Source organism: Erigeron canadensis, chromosome 1, assembly GCF_010389155.1.
Source record: "Erigeron canadensis isolate Cc75 chromosome 1, C_canadensis_v1, whole genome shotgun sequence".
Taxonomy (NCBI): Eukaryota; Viridiplantae; Streptophyta; class Magnoliopsida; order Asterales; family Asteraceae; genus Erigeron; species Erigeron canadensis.
Genome location: NC_057761.1, coordinates 48,106,091 through 48,129,677, shown reverse-complemented (window position 1 = coordinate 48,129,677; position 23,587 = coordinate 48,106,091). Strand labels below are relative to the sequence as shown.

Sequence of the window (23,587 nt, the reverse complement as noted above, 5' to 3'; positions counted from 1 at the left end):
TCCGTCAAACAAGTAAAAACACGAATTGTGTTAATACTTGCATTTCTCAAATAATACCATGTAAAATGGCATATCAAATTAGCAGGATTTTATTTATATACAACAGAGGACAAACCTAGGTATTCTTCCACTCTACCTAAGTTGCAACCTATCTTTTCATTTATCTATTGCCTTTGACTAGCCTAAGCTACGATGAATACCCACAAAAAAATAGAAGCATACTTCAATATTAGAAATGATCAAAAATACTCATTTGTATACCTACAACTATGATGATTGCCAAAAAGTTGCAGTATCTTTACTATATAATGATCGATCTTGAATTTCCAAATTTGCAACGTGCCAATTTACCAAGTACGATTGGATGCATTTACAAAGAACTAGCGCAGCAGGAAAGATCCACCACTCACTTTCCTCCCTGTACCAAGAAACCAAAACGTTAAAAGCACTCATCAGTTAGGTATCAGGTCAAAGCATGCAAGTTTACCCGTTGACTTGCCAGTACTTATGTGTTCATAACTGTCAACTTTATCTATTATAAATCACTAATATATATATATATAGGGGTGAGATATTTTGAGACCACCTCTTATTTTAGGACCAACTGGGACCATTGATTTTTTTACACCATCATCATCTACTACGATATACAAGACTTTTTTGTAAAAACACTAAGACTTTCTAGCGACGGACCCACAAAGAAATCATGTGTACTTACACATGATTTCTCTGTGAGCCCATCGCTGGAAAGTCTTAGTGTTTTTACAAAAAAGTCTTGTATATCGTAATAGATGATGATGGTGGTGTGTAAGTTATGAAAATCAATGGTCATTTTTTGGACTTTTTTTAGATGGTCTCAAATTATCTTTCCCCTATATATATATATATATATGCATTTAAACTGTAATCTACCCTGAATTTTCCACCCATTCATTTAAAATAGGATTAACTCACCTCATGTTTTATCTCTACTATGTCAAATGGGTTGAAATCAATTAGATCAGCAAATATATATATATATATGGGTCGAACAACAACTGATGCAGTAAAAATCTTCTGAACAGTTTATCTAAAACTTAAGAGTATCATTAAGATATTATACCTTTTTAATCAAATTTGAGGAACAAACAGTCTAGGGATTAGTACTTCAAAATGTAAACAACTTTACACTAATTGTCATAGTGTGTATCGAACTTTAATCCTATGCATTGTATGTAATGAACTTTCATATCCTGTGCATTGTATGTATTCGACCAATCAAAAACTTACAATTGGCAGCTTATTTGATTGTCACATATACTCGGATACATATACAATGCACAAGATTTGAAAGTTTGTTACATACAATGCACAGGATTGAAGTTCCATACATACTATGACAATTCATGTAAAGTTGTTTACATTTTGAAGTACTAATCCCAACAGTCTATTAAAAGTTATATATTGTCATTTTGATTTTTGACTAAAAAACTTATTCTGGCTAACCAGATCCAAACAGCATTGGCGGGTACTAAAGAAAAGGACCAGTTTGACCTGCTACCAGAGCCCACCTGACCTGCCCATTTGCCACCTATTCTACAACATATGAGCTTCTGGCAGCAACCATGAAGCTGTGCATAGGTGTGTGCTCATGACTGACCAAATAAACTATTTTAAGGGGGTGTATACAAATCCATGTGATCACCATCAATAGTACTCACATGGTCCATGGTTGGACGTCTGAAGGTATTTTACTGGGCTGAGTGGAGTAATGAGCGTAACCACAAATAAAAGCAACCACCTGGCAATAACAAAAGTAAAAATCTGTCAGTGGAAACCTAATTGGTCGCACATATAAATCATTAAGCTCTATGATTTTTAAATATGAAAGTCACATACTTACCACATTAACTAATGACGTTATGATCCACAGAGCGTATATACGAGCCAACCCAGCCGATCGTCTGGGTCCTTGACTAAATAGAGCATTGATACCAGCAGGAAAAGGAAGCAATATTCCGAGAGGCAATATAAATAAAACCAAGAACACATGTGCTAAAGAGAATGAATATAGCTGAAGCAATGTAAGCAACACAAGACTAAAATCTCCTAATAGTAGCATTGAGATCACCAAACCGACAAGATCCTGCACCAAGCAGTAGATTGTTAGGAAACTAAAAAGAAGCATGCCAACTAGAGGACAACCCTGTCCATTTATAAGAACCATGATGCATTAACTAATTCCATTTAAAAAGTTAAAAAATGTAGTAGTTTTCATGTTCCTTTTGAATATAACCCATTACCCTATTAGCTCATCTTAGCTCCTCTGTCAAGTTACATGCTTTAAACATAAAGATTCGAGCATAAATGAGATGAGAAAAAAAAGTTACCTTGTGTCCCACTGGTTTGGTATTATGGATTATAAACGAGAGGGGAAACAATAATTCCCTGTTTTCCTTGAGCAATTTCAAACTGTCGATATCTAATACCCTACCGTAACTCTTCTTTTGTGTCATATGATCATTGGCATTCCCGTGCATTGAAACCTTTTGTTCTTCTGAACCATTAGTTGGATCTTGTTGAAAAAAGTTAACATTATGACTGGCAAAAAGTAAAAGAAAAGAAGTTAGTGTGTTATTAAAAAGGCCGAAGGCGATAAGGTACTTGTAACTAAGGCTGGAGGGAAAGGCAACAGTCTCACGTCTAAGAGGCGCCCTTTTGTGCAAATACGTTAATACCCTACATGTAACTATTGAATATTTAAGTAGTTGTAGCAGGCTAGCATCCAACAAGGAAATCAGAAAAGAAAAGAAGCAAAGAACAAAATATTGTTTTGTTGTTGTTGTTAGAACATGCATGAGGGTTTTGGTTATGAGAAAAAAGAAATATCGTCTTTTTAGTGATAAAAAACGAATGGACTTTTGAAAACTGATGTGGGGTTAAAGAAATTAACTCTGATATGGGCACACAAAAGTAACGAGTTACATGAAGCAACCAAAGCCATCGCTTCTCTCCTCCAAGAAAAGCGCCCAGAGGTGAAGTCTCACCCTCGCTTCCTGTATTTTTCTCCCTTCCATGTAAAAGAGGCGTTCACATAGTAGCCTCTTGCCTGGCCTGGCCTACTAGATCCCGCTTTTGCAAACCGAGATAAAATGGCGGATTACGATATTCAAAATAACCAGGGTAACACCTGTTACCCAGAAAACACGCTATGTGTTTGGATGTGCTTCTGCTGTATGATGTCGCAATAATCGGTTAACCAGATGTTTGGGTATTTGGCAAATTGTTATTATTCAAGGAATCACTAGATAAAAAGCTAGAAGGACAAACTTGTTAGGAAAAAAAGAGACATTTTGTGAAGTGGAAGTAAAGGATCTCAAATAAGGCTAATAGAGAAGAAAATAGGTTACCTTATACCCTTTAATTGAAAGTTCTGGTTCCAATAATACAAAATTCTTAGGTATCTTAAAGTCTTGAAATAAAAATCAGAAATTCAGAAGCAGTATATGCTTATCCAAACATTAGAAACTGATAATGCATGACTTGAAGTAACAATAATCAAGTACTCGGTTATAAAATCCGGGTCCAAACCCTCATTATGTTATTCATATAGGTTAATAACTTGAGTAAAGCAATATACCTAGACAATTGTTCTCTTGTAGGAGCTCCAGCGATCCGTACAGAAGATACCAAAAGTCCATATTGGCAACTGTCACCACTGGAAGCTTGAAAAAACGCAAGGTCAACCCGTACACCATAATTTTTCAAAGTCGGATTAGCGTGAGTCTCAATCCACGTGATAACGGTACGAAACATTGCCCTAATTCGACCTCTGCGAACCAACCGCAATTGTGCATTTAAACCAGCTACAAATCGATACCATGTAGTAGGAGGAACAGACTGAGAATAACAAGATATAGATCAGCAGAGACACAACACAAAAGAAAAGGCAACATCTGATGAAGAGTCTGCTAATGACCGACTTCTGAATTGACAAACCAATGGGCCAAGAGACCGGAAAGTCTACAGCAAGGGACTCAAAGTACGGCACATGTAGATTTGATGTGGGACATAGTTATGCATGTTTACAAGGGAGAATGAATAACATATAGTTGTGATCATGGTAGTTGGGAAGGCAGTTGAAATATTTCATTTGATGGTTTTAACTGTTTAGCTTCGGCAGAGGATCTCTCCATTTGACTGAGTTATCCTTCAGATCTGTTCTTGGTTTGATAATCAAAACATTTACTTACTTTACTTCTTTACAATATCTTTCTTTTGTAAAGTCGGTCAAATAGATACAATCACAGAGACAGAGATTAAAAAAAACTGAAACAGATCAAAAGCCTCCCAAAATGTAATGTGAAAAGGACCTAAGAAGTGGTCAGGTCAACCCAACCCATTTTGACCTTTTACTCAACCCACCCATTTTGCCACCTATTGATCCTTGAAATGAACTAATGAAGTAATTAACCTGATTCATGAGACTTGTAACAACACTGTCACTGTGAAGTGTGAAAGGAGCCATGTAACTTCCGTCTCCTCCAAACAAAAGAGACAATGGAAATCTTTGATGCAGACGAGGAGGAAGATCACTTCTCTTTTCATCACCACCAAGAAAAAAGTCCACATACGCCAACATTAAATCAGATGTTGCAGCTACCTAATACATTACATAACTGTAAATAGCAAGTCTTTTTCAAACAATATATTTCTCCCTTCAATAGATAACCAAAAATATAATAAACAATGTCAATGAAGAAAGGGAGCCATAAAAACTAATATAATAACAATACTTGCCAAGTTAATTTAGATGGGAACTTTAAGTTGGTATATTTCAGAATGGACTAACCTTTAGCCCTTCATAGAGCGCACGTGATCGACATGAACGCAAGCAAGCATGGTCATACTCAGATTTCACAAACTCACGTAGTCGTTGCAACTTCAACTTTTGTCTCCATTGTTGCCATGACCATGCAAGTGGATAAGCAAGAAAAAGAAGAATGCTATAAATCGCTCCCTCCCACCACTGATAAGTGGCCAGGGCATTGATTTCTTCCACGAATCTATTAAAAGCGCCTTCATACCTACAAATATAATCACATATATCAAAAAACTAGTCGGCAAATATAGGGGGAAAAACAACACACCACAAGACAGTATCCACCACCAACCAACAAATTTAAAGGAACACAGCAACAATAGTTGGGAATGTACACTATATCTATCACTTGCTCTGGAGGCGTGTGAAGAAGGTGCCAAGGTTCCCGGAAAGTATTTTGTCCCATAAAGTACATCCTATGCACATGACCTTGAGACTCCTCGACTCTATTTGTTTCCAAAACCTGCAAGCCAAAGGATATGATTAGATGCTGCAGCTTCGACCTCTTCGCTAATGACTTGGCCAACTTTGGACCCTTCTTGGGTTATGTTTCATCTCTAAAAGGTCAAAAGAGTCTAAAGTCACCCAAATTATAATTATAACTAGTAAGAAGTTCCGTGTGTTGCTGCGTAACTTTATTGAACTAAATTCACTGGATTTCATACAAAATATTTTTTAATTTTATAACCTAAGTTTCAAAGAATCCTTAATAACAAAAAAAAAATGATTTACTATCAACTTTGTGCAGTAAAATTTACAGGTTATTAATTTATTATTAACTGTTCCATGAAAAAGTTTATGCTTAAAGATATGTCAGTTAGTGACAAAAACTTTACTGAATTATAATAACTGTAGTGAAAAAAAAAAAGTTAAAGAAATGAGATGAAAAACATAAAATTACAAAAAAATAAAAAATGTCGAAATCGAATGTGTAAATTAGTGTTTAAACGCCACACATTACCACATAAACAATCCACCAACCCACTACACAAATCCACCAATCAAAAATTGTTTTATTTGAATCACCGATCAAAAACTTATACCTAATAAAAATCCGCCAAAAATGAAGAAAAAGGAGGACAAACTTTAGAATGTGTCTGTTACAAACGTAGGGAACAGTAATTCATTTTTGTGTACTGTGTCTAAGGTTAATGCATAAAGCTCCTAAATCAGTAATGGAAACAAGAAGATAATCGTGATTAAATTCTGTACAAATAGAGTACCAGGTCAACCGACTCAGCCACATACCAAAATTTACCTGTTTTGACCCACTACCTCACCCACCCTACAGGAACATTTTCCAACATTTAGATATAATATCATGGCTGTTTGTGAACAATATATATATAAAATTTATACACACACTCTTATAAAGAGTTTACACCTTTCCTTAAACTTCAAAAGTGCAAAATGACATGCCTTAACAATCTAAACCATAATTGTTTCTAATTGATTAATCATAGTTGTCAAAGGCGAAGGTCTGTTGCGCCTAGGCGCAAAAGGCAAGCAAGGCCCAACCTTAAAGCTTGAAACCCTAGGCCCAAGGCCCACTAACTGTATGAAGAGCCTGTCTACACTTTCCATATAAATAAACCCTTTGTTCCACATTAAAAATTACCTATATTATAGGAATACCACAATAGAATCTTTGTTCCAAAAATCACTTGGTATATATCATTATCATCAATATCAACATTCATCATACTATTCTTCATTTCACTAATATGTAAGTTTTCTTCTATTTTTATATTATTAAGACTCTTCTGCTATTTTATACACCTTCTTAGCTGAAATTTTCTTCATTATCATTTGTTAGAGACACTGAAAATTTATATACTCTTCTACGCTTCTTTTTCCCGGGCCCGCGCTTTTTTTTGCCTCTTGCCTAGGCCCCATTTTGGATCATTGCGCTTTGAGTTCGCTTTTGCCTTTGACAACTATTGGATTAATGAATCCCACTTAATATAATGTTCATAACTAACTAACCTTTTTTTAATTACCTTGTTTAATACTTAACTTCTTACATAAATATTTACAACAGACATTATCTATATACTAAAAAGCAATGCATAATGTACAAGCTTTTTAAGTATGAAAGGTACAAGCTTCTAAAGCACATGCTAATTTTAACCAAGTTTCGTTTTAACTCTCTAAATTATAACCAACTTTCGTTTTAACCCCCTAAAGAAATTTCGTTTTATCCCCTAAATTTTAACCAACTTTCGTTTTAATCCCCTAAAATTTCTATTCTTAACTTTTACCCCACATCAAAGTTTTCGTTTTCATTTCGTGACACTAAACTTTTAGGTTCTAATGTTTTCATCAAACAACTTTCACACGGTTGCGGTTTTACTTTTAAACATTTGGTCTTTGATTATTTTCATCCGTCTTTTTATACATATAGCGTTTTCATTGTCCAATAACTTTTATCATCGTTACATCTTACATTCATGTTACATTTAAAACATTAATATAGTCATTGTTTATGTTTTTATACATCTTCATATTCTTTTACATTTTTTTTATTGTATTGTTACATGTTTAGTTATTTTTTTAATGAAAGTTTTCATCTTGATTGTGTTTTTATACAACTTATTATTCTTTTACAATATTTTTTTTGTTATTGCTAGATGGTTAGTTGTCAATTTTTAACTTTGGGTTCGAATATTTGACATAAATTTGTCAAAACTTTATTGTGTAAAAGACGTACTCCGCGGCAACGCGCGAGGTGAATAACTAGTATTTTCTAATTCTTAATTAGAAAAACAATTTAGGATAAAGCTAATTGAAAGGAAAAACTTTTATCTATTCTAGAATACTGATAATATTTGTTCATAACTTAATTTTTTCTCTATTATCTAAAATATTGATTTCTATTTACAAAAATTTACATATATTTAGCTGCCATTTCATATTTTGTTACACCCTCTTATGATGTACAACAAACACCATTGGAAATTCTAAAAAAAATTTAAGAAATTATATCTACTATTCGTCCAGCCACATTGTGTGGGTACTATGCTAGTATTAAACTGTGTGTATATATGGTATTTCCTCATAAAATGTTCTACTAATCCTCCTAAAACCACAACATCATGCCATATGTAACCCACTAAATCTCTTATCTCAACTCCTACTATATATATACACACACACAAACACATAGCAGGTACTGTTTTCACCAATGCTGCATCAAATTATATATCAACATTAACATGGTAACTTCAAAGAGAAAAAGAAAACAAACCTCATTCAGTGACTCGAGGAAAGGAAATGAGTGATCTATTTGAGAGCCTTGTGTTGGAGCAGACCCAGTTGGCTCATCAAATCCTACAAATTTCATCCTTGCAACACTAAGCACGAGTGCTAACAGGATAAGAAGACCCAATAAAAGAAGACCAAATAACCAAGGACCACCAAATGTGTCCATCAACTCTTCAAGTGCAGTGTAGCAATGTGGCATATGATATTTGTCTGAAATACATTTGTAGGGACATGGAGTTTCAGCGGTACCCCCTATAGCAAGTGAAATAAACTCTATCAATAAAATCATACCAAACAACTCAGAAGATGAACGCAAAAAATTAACAGAGTAAAAATATTTTATACCTCGTACATAGATATAGTATGCGCGACGGGGAAGCTCACTAGATGGACACTCAAAACATAGTTCCTTATCAGATCCAGTAACATTTTTGTATGTACCGACAGGGCATTCCTGTTCATAAACATTGAAGCCCACAGAGATGATAAATTAAGAATATATCTAGCCCAAGGAAAACACGCACATAATCAAATGCATGATAATTAAGCTAATTACACCACGCACAAATCCTTTTTATCTCTTATGCATGTTGAGTTGTCAATTAATGAAGATAGCATATACTATTGACCATCTGGACGTGTAACAAAAATGTGCGTCATGATATAGTTATATGAGACTATGATATATACATACGTATATATATTGGATTACGTAAAACCTCAAAGAAAACTCCTTTAACTTGACAGAGGAGTGAAAACTCTAATAAATCATAATATACATTTATGGTACAAGGTCAACACACCTCACAAAATGTGCCATAAAGCCCTTTTGGACAAGAATTTCCAGTGATCGTTCCAGTTTCCCCAGCACCACCTTCACTTCCACTCAGCCCTCCCCTATTTAAAACAAATGAAAATTTCTAAGTTTGACAAACTAAATCACATTTCATTTGTTCTTGAAATAATATGAATAGAAGAAATCCAATTTGAACGAACCGAGTGGAGATGTTTCCTTTGACAGTAGCGATGGGTTGATATACATCCCCAGTTGGTATGTGTGACCAATGAAAGTGAATCCTTCCGCCGCCACCGCCGCCACTCCCATTTGGGCTGCCTTGACCTCCACCACTCGAAAGGATTCCAGACTCACCAACAGTTAAAGCACTTGAGAACACAAGAATCGTTCCACCGGATCCGCCCCCAGAACCCTGGGACCAATCCTCAAATCCATGACGTTTGCTGACAATGTTTTCTACATAACCTCCTCCATCAGCTCCTAATGAGCCATCGATAGACAAACTTGACAATGGATGTACCAATGAACCAATCACTGCATAAACAGAAACATGCAAAGATTTACAATAACTTTGTAAACTTACAAACTATAAGTTTAACATCGCATGGAAGACTTGAGATCACCTAGAACACCGCCACCGGCAGTTGAGTCAGTAATAATGTCACTTCCGCCTCCACTGCCGAAAAAACATGGCAACTCAGCATCCCCATATGGAAGACCGCCATCAATGCAGGTCCCATTATAGCAACCATCCCCACCACGGCCACCATAACCTCCGCCACTCCCAATACCAGCACTCAAGACCTCCCCCTTGCCCAAACCTCCTATGCAACCTGTTAAGACACCAATTAATATACTGGAACTTCAAAATCATTTTCCAGAGAACGCTATTTTTGACCCTTTTGTTGATTTACTGATCGATATGGATTCTACTTAATGTGTTGAATATTGTATAAACTGGATTTTCTCTTATCATTGGTTTTGAATAAAAATATTAAGAAAGTATAGATGAAGAAAGAACAAGAGTTAGAAGTAATGGAGGGAGAAAATTGGGGTAACAGAAAAACCATCACATTAGAAGAATTTTTATATTACATCGGCTTAATAGGTCTATATCCACTTTTGATACACATAAACAACCAAATCATGTTTATCATATCCATAAACAACACCCATTCTCGTATCCCCATGCCAAATGAAGCCTTAGTTTTCAGGGAGTGAGTATACCCATCTTTGAGGTACTAATTGTCCCGGTAGAATCAACAGTAACAGTTCTTGCCCTGTGAAAATTCACAACAGACCCTTTAACAAGGCCTTGGACTAGGATGTCTTCAACACGACATATCTGAAGAAATGATATAGCAAGATTAACAAAATATCCAAAGATATGTCATCACATGATGTATATTCTTTTGAATGAGATACCTGAAGCGTAAAGGACAATGAAGCATTCACATTGCAGTCATCAGGAGGATTCAATAGTTCTTCTGGACATTGTTGAGAGTTACAATTCAGTTGCGGTATCCTAAATATTAAGTATATTAATTGGTGAACCAAATAATGAAGCACATTGGAGTATGCTACAATGACAAAAGAGTAATAAACTTACACGGCATTAGCTGTGACATTTTCCAAGGGACCACGTAAGACAGATCCCGGGCCCAGCTTTCAACAAAAAGGGGTAGGAGCATTAGTTGCTTAAAAAAAGAGACAATAGCGGATAACGGCAAAAATAGATAAAGAGCGCAAAATCGCGAATAAGTCATGTATATGCAACTAGACAACAAGAGCTGACTAACAGGTATGTCAAAATGTTTACAGGTCAGAAAAGGGCATCTTCGTACGAGTTGGGTTGGGTACATGGGTTTGACTGATAATCCCAAAAGATAGTTTATCTTTAACATGGAAAAGAGGTTTTATGCAAATGCAATAAAACTACCCTTTGGTGACTTTCTATCTGTTCAACGCAATTGACCAGTTTTCTTTTTAAGTTATACTTATACATAACCCTAATGTCACCATTGGAAAGTACATGGGTTTTATTTTCCACCTACAAGGACAGTCAGTCAGTGGTTTGCCACTCCACTCCACTGCATACAAATACAACTATCAGCTCACAACAGAAGATAGAGGCACTTACATTGACACCATAGAACAGGGACAGAACGAGATGTTGTGCTTCGATACAGTCACCTGGGCCAGACAAGTTTAATAAACCCTGCCCATGAACCCCCAGATTGGCATTTGAGTGAATGGTGGAAGATTCCTGGCAAAGCAAAAAAGGTGGTCACTCAAAAGAATCTAAAGGCATACAATTAAACATAAACTGGCATAGTCTTGTTAGAACCTTGAGAACAATAAGATTGCTACCCTCAAGAAAGGAATTTTGAACATTCCTGTCCCCCTCAACATCAATAAATAATTGCGAATTCCACATCAAGAACATTTTAACAGTCATACGCAGAGCACCATAAACCTGAAAATACCAAACTACACTGTAAAACAAGAGTTGTTACCGTTACAGACAACTGATATATTTTACGCTTGCAAATTACTCCTAGTCGTATTTATAGAGTCACAAACTTAGGAACAGCTAGTAATTACTAAAATAGCACACACGCACACACATACTAGCACTGGTATATGTTCAATGAGTTAATACAACAAACAGCTATATAATTATTAAACTTCTTATGCAAATGCTGCAACCTGAAAAAAAAACGATGCATCGAAAAGAGGGTTCGATAGCTAACAATGGCACGCTGTTCTAAAAAAAGGTTAAGCAGAGCTAGAAAGTCAAGTAACCTACACTAAATCACCTAGGACGGGGGATTGATTGTATATTTAATTGGAAAATAAAAAAATGGTTAATCGGCTTATATGTTGACAAACAGTTTATTTAAAAGTATAAACTAACTTTTTTGTAAGATTATGCAAACGTGAGAATTATGCGTTGCATTATATTCTTTTACACAGTATATACGATTAAAACAAAAAACGCACAAAATTTAGTAAACATCAACTCATAATGTATCAATTTCAAAAACATATATGCTAAAACTGATATATACATCTATGTATGATATCTCAGAAATCAGTAGTAGATGGGACAGAATACAGTCAGGAGCTGAAATGTATACATAGTCGGTGAACTAGAGTGGTATATATCCTTAAAAGTTTCATCTATCTCCACTTAAAATAGTTGTGCTTGACTGCTTGTGCATTGTGAGTTTCACAAAACCGCCCTACTGAACTAACTGAATAAATTCATAATTCAGTTGGATAAAGTGATTGCTTGCCTTGATTATAGAATCACTCATCAGTAGCTCTTCTGCCAGTATCTCGAACTCAGACAAAGCATAATGTGCTAATCCAAAGCTCAATATACCTCCACCAAGAACACTAATTTGCCCTTGAACCTAATGAAGCATCATATATATAATTACAGATATCTCATATACCATCGAAATCCCCCAAGATATAGTTGACATTCAAAAACAAAATGAATAAATAAATACACAAACCCAGATTTTAACTTACCTGGACACGACTCCAAAGCAAGGGAACAGAAACCTTAGCCAAATTTTGAATAAATATATTTGTCATAAGGGGCTGATACGAAACCTCCATAAGAAGGGTATCTGTGTCAGTTGTCATGTTAAAGTTATCCACTGTAAGACTCCGGGTTACAACATCATAAAAGGTGCCTGCAGCACCCGCATTTGATGGACAGCCTATACTATTACCACCTGCATGAAAAAAAATACAAATAAATACTATATACAATACAACATATATGTGTGTGTGTGTGTGTGTGTTCAAGCTTGCACTAACATTTTCTTAATGAAAATATAAGCAAAAGGCAACAATCCTACCATGAACAAAGATTTTTGGTTCTTCATGCCTGCTAAACACATCAGTAGAAATTCTTCCTCCTCCACCACCACCAAAACCATCACCTCCACAAGCACTTATATTACCACTTCCCGTCCTGCACTTATGAATAATATCATATTCTGTCAGATTGTACTACATATGTTATTTGACTAAAGCATGTACACAGTTTCATAAAATATATGCAGCAAAAAAGGCATGATTCCTCTTATTAGAAATCATGTGAAAATGTAACTTTTACAACTGACCATTTTCACCAGATACCATTTCTGGAAGATTTGGCGAGGAAACAAGTGACCTTAATACCAAGTTACTTCAAAAAGTGAATCTTGATAGCAACTACAAACGTGGAAGCATATTTCAATCCATATTTACGTAGATACCACACATTTACATATGAATTCTGTTGCAGTATACTTTTAGGAAACCAATAGGAGCATCATGCAATATTTGAAGTAAATAGTGACGTAGCAACAATCTATGTAACATTGACATTTGTAAGTACATCAACTATTGTCAAATGTTTATTAGTAGGATTTAGCATTTCTCAATGGAAAATACACATGCATGTATGTTATGAAGATTTTAAGGTGAATAATTATACACCACTATTAAGGTAATTATTAACTGATCAAGCGACCAACAAAATGCAAATGATATTGAAGATTGAGAATCACACAACATCCGCTTAAAGATGGTAGCATCGCAATGATGATGTTAACATATTGATTGCATTAGACTAAACACATATCAAATGCATACGCGTTCAGCTTCATCATAAAAGCAAGATGTGTATGGAGTTTTCCCATTGTAAAGTTAGTGTTTGTAGTTCGAAAGTCTCACCTAACATAGTTCCAGTGATTTACATAAAAGCAAATGGTTTCCCTTCTCAGAAAAGCAAAACGTGTATGGAGTTTTCCTTTCTCATACAGTACACATTGTCAAAAGCAAATTCAATATCAATGTATATATGCTAGAAAACTATATATATCAAGAAAAATCCCAGAGTGTATATGCAAACATAGATAATTCATACGTCCCTAAGTGTTCAAAAAAGTACAAGAAATTACATCTTGTTAGCAGCGAGGTAGATGCTGCCACCAGAACCACCACCACCCTTCGTACCGCCGCCCCCACCTTCCGCCAATAATGTACCATTCATCTGAATAAGACCCACAGCCACTACTTTGATCCTGCCACCACCACCGCCACCATAATCCGTATCCTTACTAGTAGTCCCGCCTTTACTCCCATAACTCCACGGCTTCTGCAAAGACGACCACGAATACGCATCACCACCCCAAACATCATCCGGAAGCTTCTTATCGTTTAATAAACATGCCGCACCTCTTCCCCCATACCCACCACCAGCTCCCTCAACCCCTTGAGGCGTCCCACTCGTCTGCTCAGGCGGATCACCAGCTAAACCAGTAGTATTCACAAGCGACCCGTTACTAAAACTCGCATTCGCAGCCTCAATCTCAACCGTCCCAGCTAAAATCACTCCGTTTTCGCCTAAACTAAAATCACCAGTAACATTTATCACAATCTCACATCCCGGAAAACCCGAACAACTCACCGTAACATTCGGAAGGATATAAAAATTCCCCTTCCCTGCTATATACAAACTTTCAGTTAAATTCAAACTATCAACTACCTCACACGTAGTATCTAAAGTCCCCACACCACCTAAATCATCCTCACATGTCGCCGACGGCGGCCTCGGCGGCGGTGGCGGTGGCGCCGGTGGCGAGTAATCCTGATGAAATAATCTCACTATCTCATCATTAATTTCAAATCCAGAACCTGATAGAATACCGTTGATTAAAACTGCATATAACAGAATCCGTACGATTGGGATATAGATACAGTCCGCCATTACTATATCTATCTATCTATACATATATAACACGTCGCATTGTAATATAAAAAGAGTGCAAAATTAGAACAAAAATTCTGCACAAATTTTATCAAAAAAAAAAAAGATATACTTAGTATTATAAGTATGTGAATTAGATGAAAATAATGATTAATTAGATTATTAATTTGTTAAATTTGATTTTATGAAATTAGGGTTTTCAAATGGTTTTTGGGGGTTGTGTGTTTGTGTGTGTTTGGTAGGGGAAAAAGCAGTTAAATTTAGAAGGAAGCTAAAATTGATAGGTGACAGAGTTAAAAGTGCTGGAGATTAAAGGAGTGTGGTTAGATGAGGTGTAATTTGTTTTAGAAGGGTTGTACGTTGGAGTGGAAATGGTGTTTTGAAGAATGGAATAGGGATTAAAGTGATGAGGTGACGGCTATGTAAGTCAAAATGACTAACTACTATTCGATTAGATGTCGACGAACACACGTGGTGCGCATGTGGATGGCTACAAATAAAGAAAGTGAAATGTGTAGATATCATATTGAGTACGTTATTTATCTTGTTAAAATCTTCGTTGTATTGATTGTTTAAAAATTTTAAAATATGAACTTGGTGTAAAAATTTGGTTTAATATATTAGAAACGTAAAACATATAAACATTTTTTCTTAATAAAAAATAATGCAACATTTTGATACATACTTGACTATTCATTGCAAATTAAACTTTTATGTTAGAAATGTATAGGAAAATAAATCTTGTCAAGGGCAGTATCACATAGAGAGTAAAATTAGTCAATATACCCTTTGAAATTTAGATTTTGTCATATATTTTTAATTTTTTTTTCATGGAGTTTTAAAAATTTCTGATAGGTTTAAACATTTTGTCCTCTTTTATATTTATTGTTCATAGATTTTATTATTTTGACACCTTTAAGAATTTTTTTTAATATCACCTCTAAGTCTTGTATATAAGTTCTCGAGTTACTCCCGTCACAATTAGTTCAAAGTTCAACAAAAATTGATGTTAAACTATGTTCAACCCAGAATTTCGTGTTGTCTAGTATCTTGGTTTTATATCATAATGTCAGCGTAGTACTAAATTATACAATATATCACTTTTTATCTCTCACTGATTGATACCTCGGTTTCATGATCACACTTATTTTACAAAAAAAAAATAAAATAAAATAAAACACCCATATGTCTTGATCTAAGTGGAAAACTAAGATGTTTGTGCTTGACTTTAAATTAACTGCCTTTTTATCAAGATAAGCGGAGTGATGTCAACTTTAAATTATAGTCAAAGTTAATGGCGACTATTTTTTGTTAATGGTGACTCTTATGATAAACATTTATTTTTTTTAACAATTTAAATAGTGTTAATTTTGTTGTATATCTCTATTATATTATAAAACATTTGTTCCTTCAATTTTTTTAACTTTAACTAAAGTAAAAGCCCCAAAATACCCCTATCACTTATTCATAATACCCTTAAAAGAAATTTCAACCACTCATTTTTTTTCTTTCTCCTCAAATCTCAACCACTTATTTTTCTTATTCCTTCATAAATCATTTTATTCTTCTAATTCATTCAAATTGTTTATCTCAAAAACCGTACATTGATAAATTATATAAATTATATGTGTGTTTTAAAAATATCATGCTCTTTCATTAGAAATGTCATTCGATATATACTTTCGACGAATTTTAAATTCGATGGCGGAGCCTAGACGGCTAAGGCATTTGCCTAAAAGTAAAGATTATATGTTTTCACTCTAAATTAATAATTTTTGTAACATGAAAAATAATACTCCGTATCGAGCAAAATGGTTTTCAAACAATGTTGTTATTACATATAACTTTTAACTTCAATCTTTATTGTTAGATAAAGTACGAGGCCTTAGAAAAACAATCACACATTTGAATTATACCATAGTTCTTCACGTTTATAAAATAGTAGAAATTAACCCATAAGTTACTTTGGATTAAAAAGTCCAAGAGGTGAAAGAATAGGTAGGTGGGAAATTTTATAATGAGTTACTTACGAATTACACTACATTACATTATACTTCAGCCAATTGGAAGTACGAATACACGTGGGTAAAAATTTCAAAAGTGGTTAGGTAGTGAAGTGTGTTTTGGATATGGCCACAACTTTTGGTAGAACTATGTGTTGGATATATCAGGTAGTAATGTAGTAAATCCTAATAAATGTTACGAGTACATGCTTTTTACTTGGGTTGGGTTAAATGTATGTTCACCTAAAATCATAGAATAAAAGTATATTCTTGCAAGTAATATGATATGTTTTTTTTTCTGCTATGGTCAAAAGAGTATCTACTAAGATTTTTCTAACCATTTAAACAGTGGCGGAACTGGAAGATTTTAACGGTGGGGTAAATTTTTTTTTTTTGCCATCGTTATGTGTTGGATATTATATTATAGTCATGCAATACACTAAATTGGGTTGGGTCAAACAAAAATAACATTAAATATCTAAGTTTTTATTCAAATTACCAATATATGGTTTCTAACAAACAAAAACCTACAAAGACTAATTAAATTACCAATAGAAAAGGCGTGGATTGTGGGCTAAAACATAGAAATTTAATTGACTAAGTGAACTGTGAGTTATTAAAACTTAAAAGGTAAATTTCATTTTTGGTTAGAGCCTAAAAATCAAAAAAGGAAGAAAACCTTGTTACGTGGATTGTGAATTGTGGGCTAAAACATAGAATTATGAATGAATTAAGTGAATTATAGGTTATAAAAACTAAAAAGGTAAATTTTATTGAACTATTAAATTTATTAAATATATAAAAAAAAATTTTAAAAATAATTCTTAGAGGACGACTTAATAAATAGATAACTTTTTAACTAAAATACGTATATATTAATTCTATTAAGGCGAAAAACGCCGGCGGCCGAGCTCACGGGTCCTCACAAAGAAACCGCCATTACATTTAAAGCTTGAATTCTATATTATCACATGCCATATATTATATTATTATCTCTATTCCTAGGTACCAAATCATCAACAATGTAGTGACTTGGTAAGCTTAAAGTTGAATGAAGTAAGTTGATGAATACCAAGAAGTTATGATATTTTAACTCAAATTAAGATTTAAGTCCTAATGTTAGTATCAAATAATATTAGGCTATTTTGTTATTATTGTTGCATTCCAGATGATAAAATGAAAATCAACCCACAGCATTAAGCACCTACACATTTTAGCTTTAAAGTAGTACATCTTCCGATTTTTTTGTTCCTATCGGTTAAGACTTAAGAGGACGAAAATGCCCGATAAACTGAACTTGCGTATTGGGTGGACTAAAAGGAGCATTCTCGACCTTTTAGTCCTTTCGCGACAAAGATTAAAAAGAATATTAAGTCAAATGTTGCAACTTTACAAAGAATACGTTCAGTTACTTTGGAGTTTCCTTCACAAACTTATATGTACAAATAATGTCTTAAACATTGTAACGTTTCTTCGTCATCAACTTTTATTTTTGTTAATGCTTTCCTTTCTATTCTGCGAATCCATTCCTTGCTTACACCATAGAATCCACCAATCTCCTCTAGTGTCTTTCGCTGGTACCCTTTGAGCCCAAACCTTAAAACTAACACTTTCCTCTCCCTTGCATCCAATTCTTCAATACGGTCGTACATTTCATTGATCATTTGTTCCTTAATGAGAGCTTCTTCAGGAGACATCATTGTTGGATCAGGCGTACATTCCTACATGATGGATCAAAAAACAGTAAACCCTTGCGTTCTTTTAAACCAGATTAAATATCATTCAAAAGTCAAAACGTGTTGGTTCTCAAACTCTACAGATAATTGCTCTGTTTATAGGTGGTGATATCACCTCATGTATGGGTTAACGGATTGGGTTGGTTTGTACTTGTCTTTGTAAGGGAAATGGGTAAATTTTTTAAAGAACAGCTAAAGTAGAAACAGGTCAATTGTCACCCAAAGTGTACCTAAGATGCAAATATAAGATTAAAATTATCACTGTAAATCTGAACTTGCTTATAATTACATTACTTTTTGACCAGATCCAAGAGGTACACATTTTGACTAAACCTGTTTTGACCAGTTGCTCAACCCACCCAGCATGGCAAATTTGCCACACTAACATAGTGCAGTTCAATCAGCAACCTACATTTATAAGCTTATTAGTTGCTGCAGGATTTAAGCACAAATGCATGATTATGTCTTATGAATAGACTAGGCAAGATTTAATCGCTCTTATATACTAAAAACATCACTTACTACATCCGCTTATGATCAAGTGTAAGAATGTTAGTCCACTACTTACCTCTATCTGGTTCTATAAAATAACATTCAACTTAATTCGTAAGTTTGTGATGATATTAAAACGTTCAAGATCGTTCTAACTTTCCCGTTCTAAACAAGTTTGTTTAGTTCTAAAATCTTGAAGCTTATTATTCAAGTTTTCTTTTATCCTATGAACTATGAAGTTAGGAGACGTACCCAATACTTTGCATTTGTTTGATTGATGGAACCGACAACTCTAAGGCATTTGCTAGCTGATTCAATTTTAGCTACAGAAAGACCAGTGAAGTTTGCAATCTCAAGATCATCTGGGCATCTTCCATCACCTTTATATAGAGCTTTTTTAGCTTTCTGTATCTTGCTTATAGCCTTGCTCAACGTGAACTACAAAAATAAAAAGGGAAAAAATAACCGAAGTGAGTTTACACGTTCGAACTCAATAATAATGTAAAAAAATGACTAAAAGAAATCCCTCGGGTAAAAAGTAAAAACATACAGGAATTCGTATCTCTCTAGCATGGCGGGATAGCAACATTAACAATGATTTCTTTATCCAATACTGTACATAAGTTGAGAATTTGTAACCTCTTGTGCGGTCAAACCGTTCTGCACCTTGAAGAACACCAACATTACCTGCCTGCAAATTTGTAAGGGAGTTTCATAGTGTGCTTAAAATCACACAAAAATCACTACGTTCCCAAACTTAGAAAATTGTACAATTTTTTTTTTCCTTGTTTTGTTTATCAAATTGTTTTACATGAAATTCAGGAATTTCGTCTCTCCTTTTTATCTTAGGTATCATATTTCAATATCATGACACCACCTGCCAGGCTGCCAAAAAGGCAGTGTCCTTTTTTAAAAACCCAATGTATACCTAGGAAATTATTCAGAAATACATCACTCTAGTCTCAAAAGAATTTGTGTGTCCCTCTTATGTACAAGATAACAAAAATGTATCTAGTGTGCTTCTATGTTGACTGAATGATTCAATATTCAGATATTCTCATAAGATCTTCATGTTCACACTTTGACTAGAGGCGGCAATTATTGATCACTTATGAATTGGTTGATTCAGATTATGTTTCATTCTTATAGAGTTATAGGTGAAATGGGAATATAATATAGCTAAAAAGTGAACGAGTTTAAAGGTACCGTCAGTGTTCTTTTAATACATAGAACATCGTAAATTATCGTATAAATACAGATAAAAAATAATTCTTTGAGTAATATAAATTATGTAATTATATTTGGCACACTAACTAATTAAGCATTACACAACTTAAACTAAAAAATCTTTTTACAACAGCCTAATCCAACCTGAACCAAAAAATTCCAACTTTCAAATTAAGCGGATTTAATGTTTACCCAACCCACCTGACTTGCCCATTTCACAACCTCTAGTTAGAGATTCATTGTACAATAAGTTTGTTTCTCTATATAAGCAAATGAAAAGGTGATATTTACACGTGTGGTTAAAGCAAACCTGGATTAAATCTTTGAAGGCTATTCCTTGAAAGTTGTAATTCTTTGCAAGGTATATAACCAATGATCGTGTACTTTTCAATAGCTCATCCCTGCAACACCAACCAAATTGCAAGTTTTCAAGTAACACTTTCTTGTCAACTCCAGCTGCTGATGCCCAACTACTAAAATTAATAACAGTCCCCGTTTCTTCTTCTAGCATCGTCCTAATTTTCTCCAAATTAGCAATCATCTGCATAACAGTGAAGTAAATGAAAAATGTTATAGATAAAGGACCTAGTAATTAGAAATGTGTGGGAGAAAAGTAAACCCAAATTGCACGTAGAAGGAATTTCTAATATAGGGAACGTATGGTCAAGATCAATGCTCAAATTTATATGTTATAAGAGTAAACTTTACAACCAAATTAGGGATCCGGTTACCTGATAATGTTATTATAAGGTTATAGCATAGGGACTATATTGATATGAAAGTTTGTTACATTTACATGCAATTTGTCGATAAAGAAATGGATTGGCATTTTGAAAAGTCAAAAATGGATTCTCCTGTCATTTCAGGGACCGTAGGGAAAATTTTCCAATAGAACAAAATGGGCAGGTTGGGTAACAAGTCATAAAGGTTTCTGGTTGTAACAGAATATAAATTATCAACACGCGATATATGATTACAAAAACAATGACGACAATTACAAACAAAGCAATTTACTTGGTGAATGCATCAAAAATACACTTTAGCCAACTCTTAATCCGTTTAACCCATATAACCTGGTTTCTTTTTAGCTAAACCAATGAATAACCCGTACAAGAAATAGATATAAACCTAATAGACCCGCTCATAAAGTAACTGGGTCAAAACAGCCACCTTAAGTTCAACTATCTGTTAAGGAAGATTAGATGGAAGTTGGCACCTTAACTCCTCGTGATAGCTCAGCCTCATTCCTGGTAATCTTAAGTCTTGCACCTTTAGAATTTGATGATCTTCTTGATGAACTGTTTACACGTCGTAAATTTTTTTGGTTATGTGAGTGAAATTCCACTGTACAAACACCGTTCACTTTATTTGATATTCTATCTCTTTGTGATCTTCTTTTAACCTTTCTTGTAGAAGGCACTATAGGTTTGATTGATTCTTTATCTATAGATTTAACTGAATAAGGATACTTGGATGTTTCGAAGGAAGAAGACTTTAAAGCTCCAAGCTTTTCTAGTTGAACCAATATGTCTTTTTCTAGTGTTAACACATCCGAATCTGCAAATGTATCCTCCAAAACAACAAGATTTTCCAATAGTAACCGGTATTGTGAAATCCTATTTGCTTGTAAGCTTGTAAGGAATGTTAATGTATCATCTCGTAACAAATTGCAGACTCTCCGCTGAAAGATCAAAAACATAAAGTAAGCATTGAAAAAAAAAAAAAAAAAAAAAACAAGTCTAAGTGCATAACTATAAGTATTTTCACATATGAGGTCAAACTTGCTAACTTCCCAAAGAACCCAAACACACCCAAATTATTGATAACTAGACAAGTTCTTTGATAATCACACTAAACTTCACCTTTGCCAAATATAGATAAAATGGTGTCACTAAATATTGCAAAAAAGTATCTCCTTAAAATTTTCACAAGTAATAGGTTTGACCACAAACTAATCATATGCCAATTTTCCTTGGAACCAATGTTGTACAATATGAAATTAAAACCTCAATATTGCGGATATCCGAGTAATCAATGTCCAAGATTCGGGAAGTAGATGAACATATGTTTCCACTAACACCATCATTGTATGAAGTTTCATTTTCCATTGGGAGTGCTACCCTTGCCATATCATAATTGATAACCTTGCTTTTAACTGTCACACAAAGGTATAACTTAAACCATGTCTTAGATAAAAAAGGCAAATAAGCAAGAAACAGGGCACCATGTGATCTAATTATCAAATTGGCCCATTTCAAAGATATCATAACTATAAACAATTAAACATCATGGTTGAAGGGTTATCTAGAATACTGAAAGGCCAAACACTACACACCAAGTTATTATTTAATCAATCACATTAGCCCTCAAACGTTGCAGAGTAAATCATTAATCATGGAATAAAAGATAACCCATAAATTATTCCTGACACAAATGATTCAAACAAAGTATCCTCAAAAAACAAAAAGTTCCAATTTTTAACAAACTTATAAACAAAAAGTTACTCACTGAACAACTAAACCTCCCTCTCCTCTGTTTACAAACTGTAATAAATTCAAATTCTTGATCCAAGAAACAAAGATTGAGGTGATAGATATAGATACTTACATGAAGAATATGTAGTTGAAGGTAAAGATGAAGGTGATGAAGAAGAAGAAGAGAGATGAGGTTGAAGAGAGAGACCCCATTTCAAGTTAAGTCTAAAACCCAAACCCATTTGTGATCAGATTTTGAAGAAAAGTGGAGATGTTTTTAGATGATAAAATTGAGTTGAATGGTGTCACCAGCACAGCAGCTAGCTGCTCTTGGCCACTGCTTAATTCCCCCATCTCATCTCAATCTCATGCGTTAAATTAAAAAAAGATTTTCATTTTGCTAAAATATCTTGTATCATATTGTACTTTGTGGACCATGTGTAGTACATTGTGTCTATTTATTTTCTTTCTGTCTTCCCTTTTCTTTTAATCATTTGTTTACTGTTACTATTGAGTAAAGACAAGTAGCTTTGAAGGCGGGTTTAGGGCTTTCCTTATATTTGTTTGTTGTCAGCGCTTCTTATCACGTCAGCGTCATACCACTCAAGACTTCTTTGTTTATAAGACAAACTTCTTCCAAACTTGATCCCATCTCTTTACATTCTCTCTCTTCCTTTTTCTCTCTCTCTCTCTTGCATTTGGTCCCACCTCTTGCGCGTCTGCGAGAGTCTTGGGGAGGACTGTAGAAAATGACGCATGAGTTTAAACGCTCACTGACTATAACGTTTTGCGTCTTAGCATGGTGGGACACACGGTGGGACGGTCTATAAGCAAAGGCCTTAAGCATAGTTTATAAAAAAAATATATATTTTTTGTTGTTTTACTCAAGGTGTTAGCATTAGATGTGGGTTTACACCAACACATACGGATAGGGATGGCAAACAAACCCGGACCCGATGGG

At 34.4% G+C, this 23,587-nt stretch overlaps 2 protein-coding genes across 2 annotated transcripts; both read right to left on the bottom strand.

Moving 5' to 3' along the window:
- Positions 1–14,837, bottom strand: LOC122599906. The gene is made up of 22 exons (XM_043772517.1): positions 13,886–14,837; positions 12,797–12,912; positions 12,462–12,670; positions 12,221–12,340; positions 11,269–11,397; positions 11,062–11,187; positions 10,531–10,586; positions 10,347–10,446; positions 10,149–10,266; positions 9,545–9,754; positions 9,122–9,455; positions 8,929–9,022; positions 8,471–8,579; positions 8,109–8,377; positions 5,197–5,324; positions 4,832–5,066; positions 4,454–4,642; positions 3,620–3,879; positions 2,370–2,580; positions 1,883–2,125; positions 1,701–1,780; positions 1–418 (listed from the first exon to the last, which is right to left on the bottom strand). The coding sequence occupies exons 1-22, from the start codon at positions 14,692–14,694 to the stop codon at positions 268–270; spliced, it is 4,296 nt and encodes a 1,431-aa protein (XP_043628452.1). The 5' UTR covers positions 14,695–14,837; the 3' UTR covers positions 1–267.
- A 3,229-nt stretch (positions 14,838–18,066) lies between these two features.
- LOC122584410 (RNA polymerase sigma factor sigC) lies at positions 18,067–22,990 on the bottom strand. The gene is made up of 7 exons (XM_043756591.1): positions 22,760–22,990; positions 22,159–22,307; positions 21,369–21,833; positions 20,463–20,693; positions 19,476–19,616; positions 19,178–19,363; positions 18,067–18,418 (listed from the first exon to the last, which is right to left on the bottom strand). Exons 1-7 carry the CDS (start codon positions 22,866–22,868, stop codon positions 18,131–18,133), a joined length of 1,569 nt encoding a protein of 522 aa, XP_043612526.1. The 5' UTR covers positions 22,869–22,990; the 3' UTR covers positions 18,067–18,130.
- Between the last annotated feature and the right edge of the window lie 597 nt (positions 22,991–23,587).

What these genes read in the sequence shown, in the direction of transcription:
- LOC122599906 (XM_043772517.1), bottom strand. Translation starts at nt 14,694, where the DNA reads ATGGCGGACTGTATCTATATCCCAATCGTACGGATTCTGTTATATGCA. An exon ending in AATTAGTACCTCAAAGATGG is followed by an intron (nt 9,755 to 10,148) that starts GTATACTCACTC and finishes GTGTCTTAACAG; the next exon opens with GTTGCATAGGAGGTTTGGGC. An exon ending in TAACGTCATTAGTTAATGTG is followed by an intron (nt 1,781 to 1,882) that starts GTAAGTATGTGA and finishes TGTTATTGCCAG; the next exon opens with GTGGTTGCTTTTATTTGTGG.
- LOC122584410 (XM_043756591.1), bottom strand. Translation starts at nt 22,868, where the DNA reads ATGGGTTTGGGTTTTAGACTTAACTTGAAATGGGGTCTCTCTCTTCAA. An exon ending in AGCTATCACGAGGAGTTAAG is followed by an intron (nt 20,694 to 21,368) that starts GTGCCAACTTCC and finishes ACTGTTATGCAG; the next exon opens with ATGATTGCTAATTTGGAGAA. An exon ending in AAACAAATGCAAAGTATTGG is followed by an intron (nt 18,419 to 19,177) that starts GTACGTCTCCTA and finishes TCCATCATGTAG; the next exon opens with GAATGTACGCCTGATCCAAC.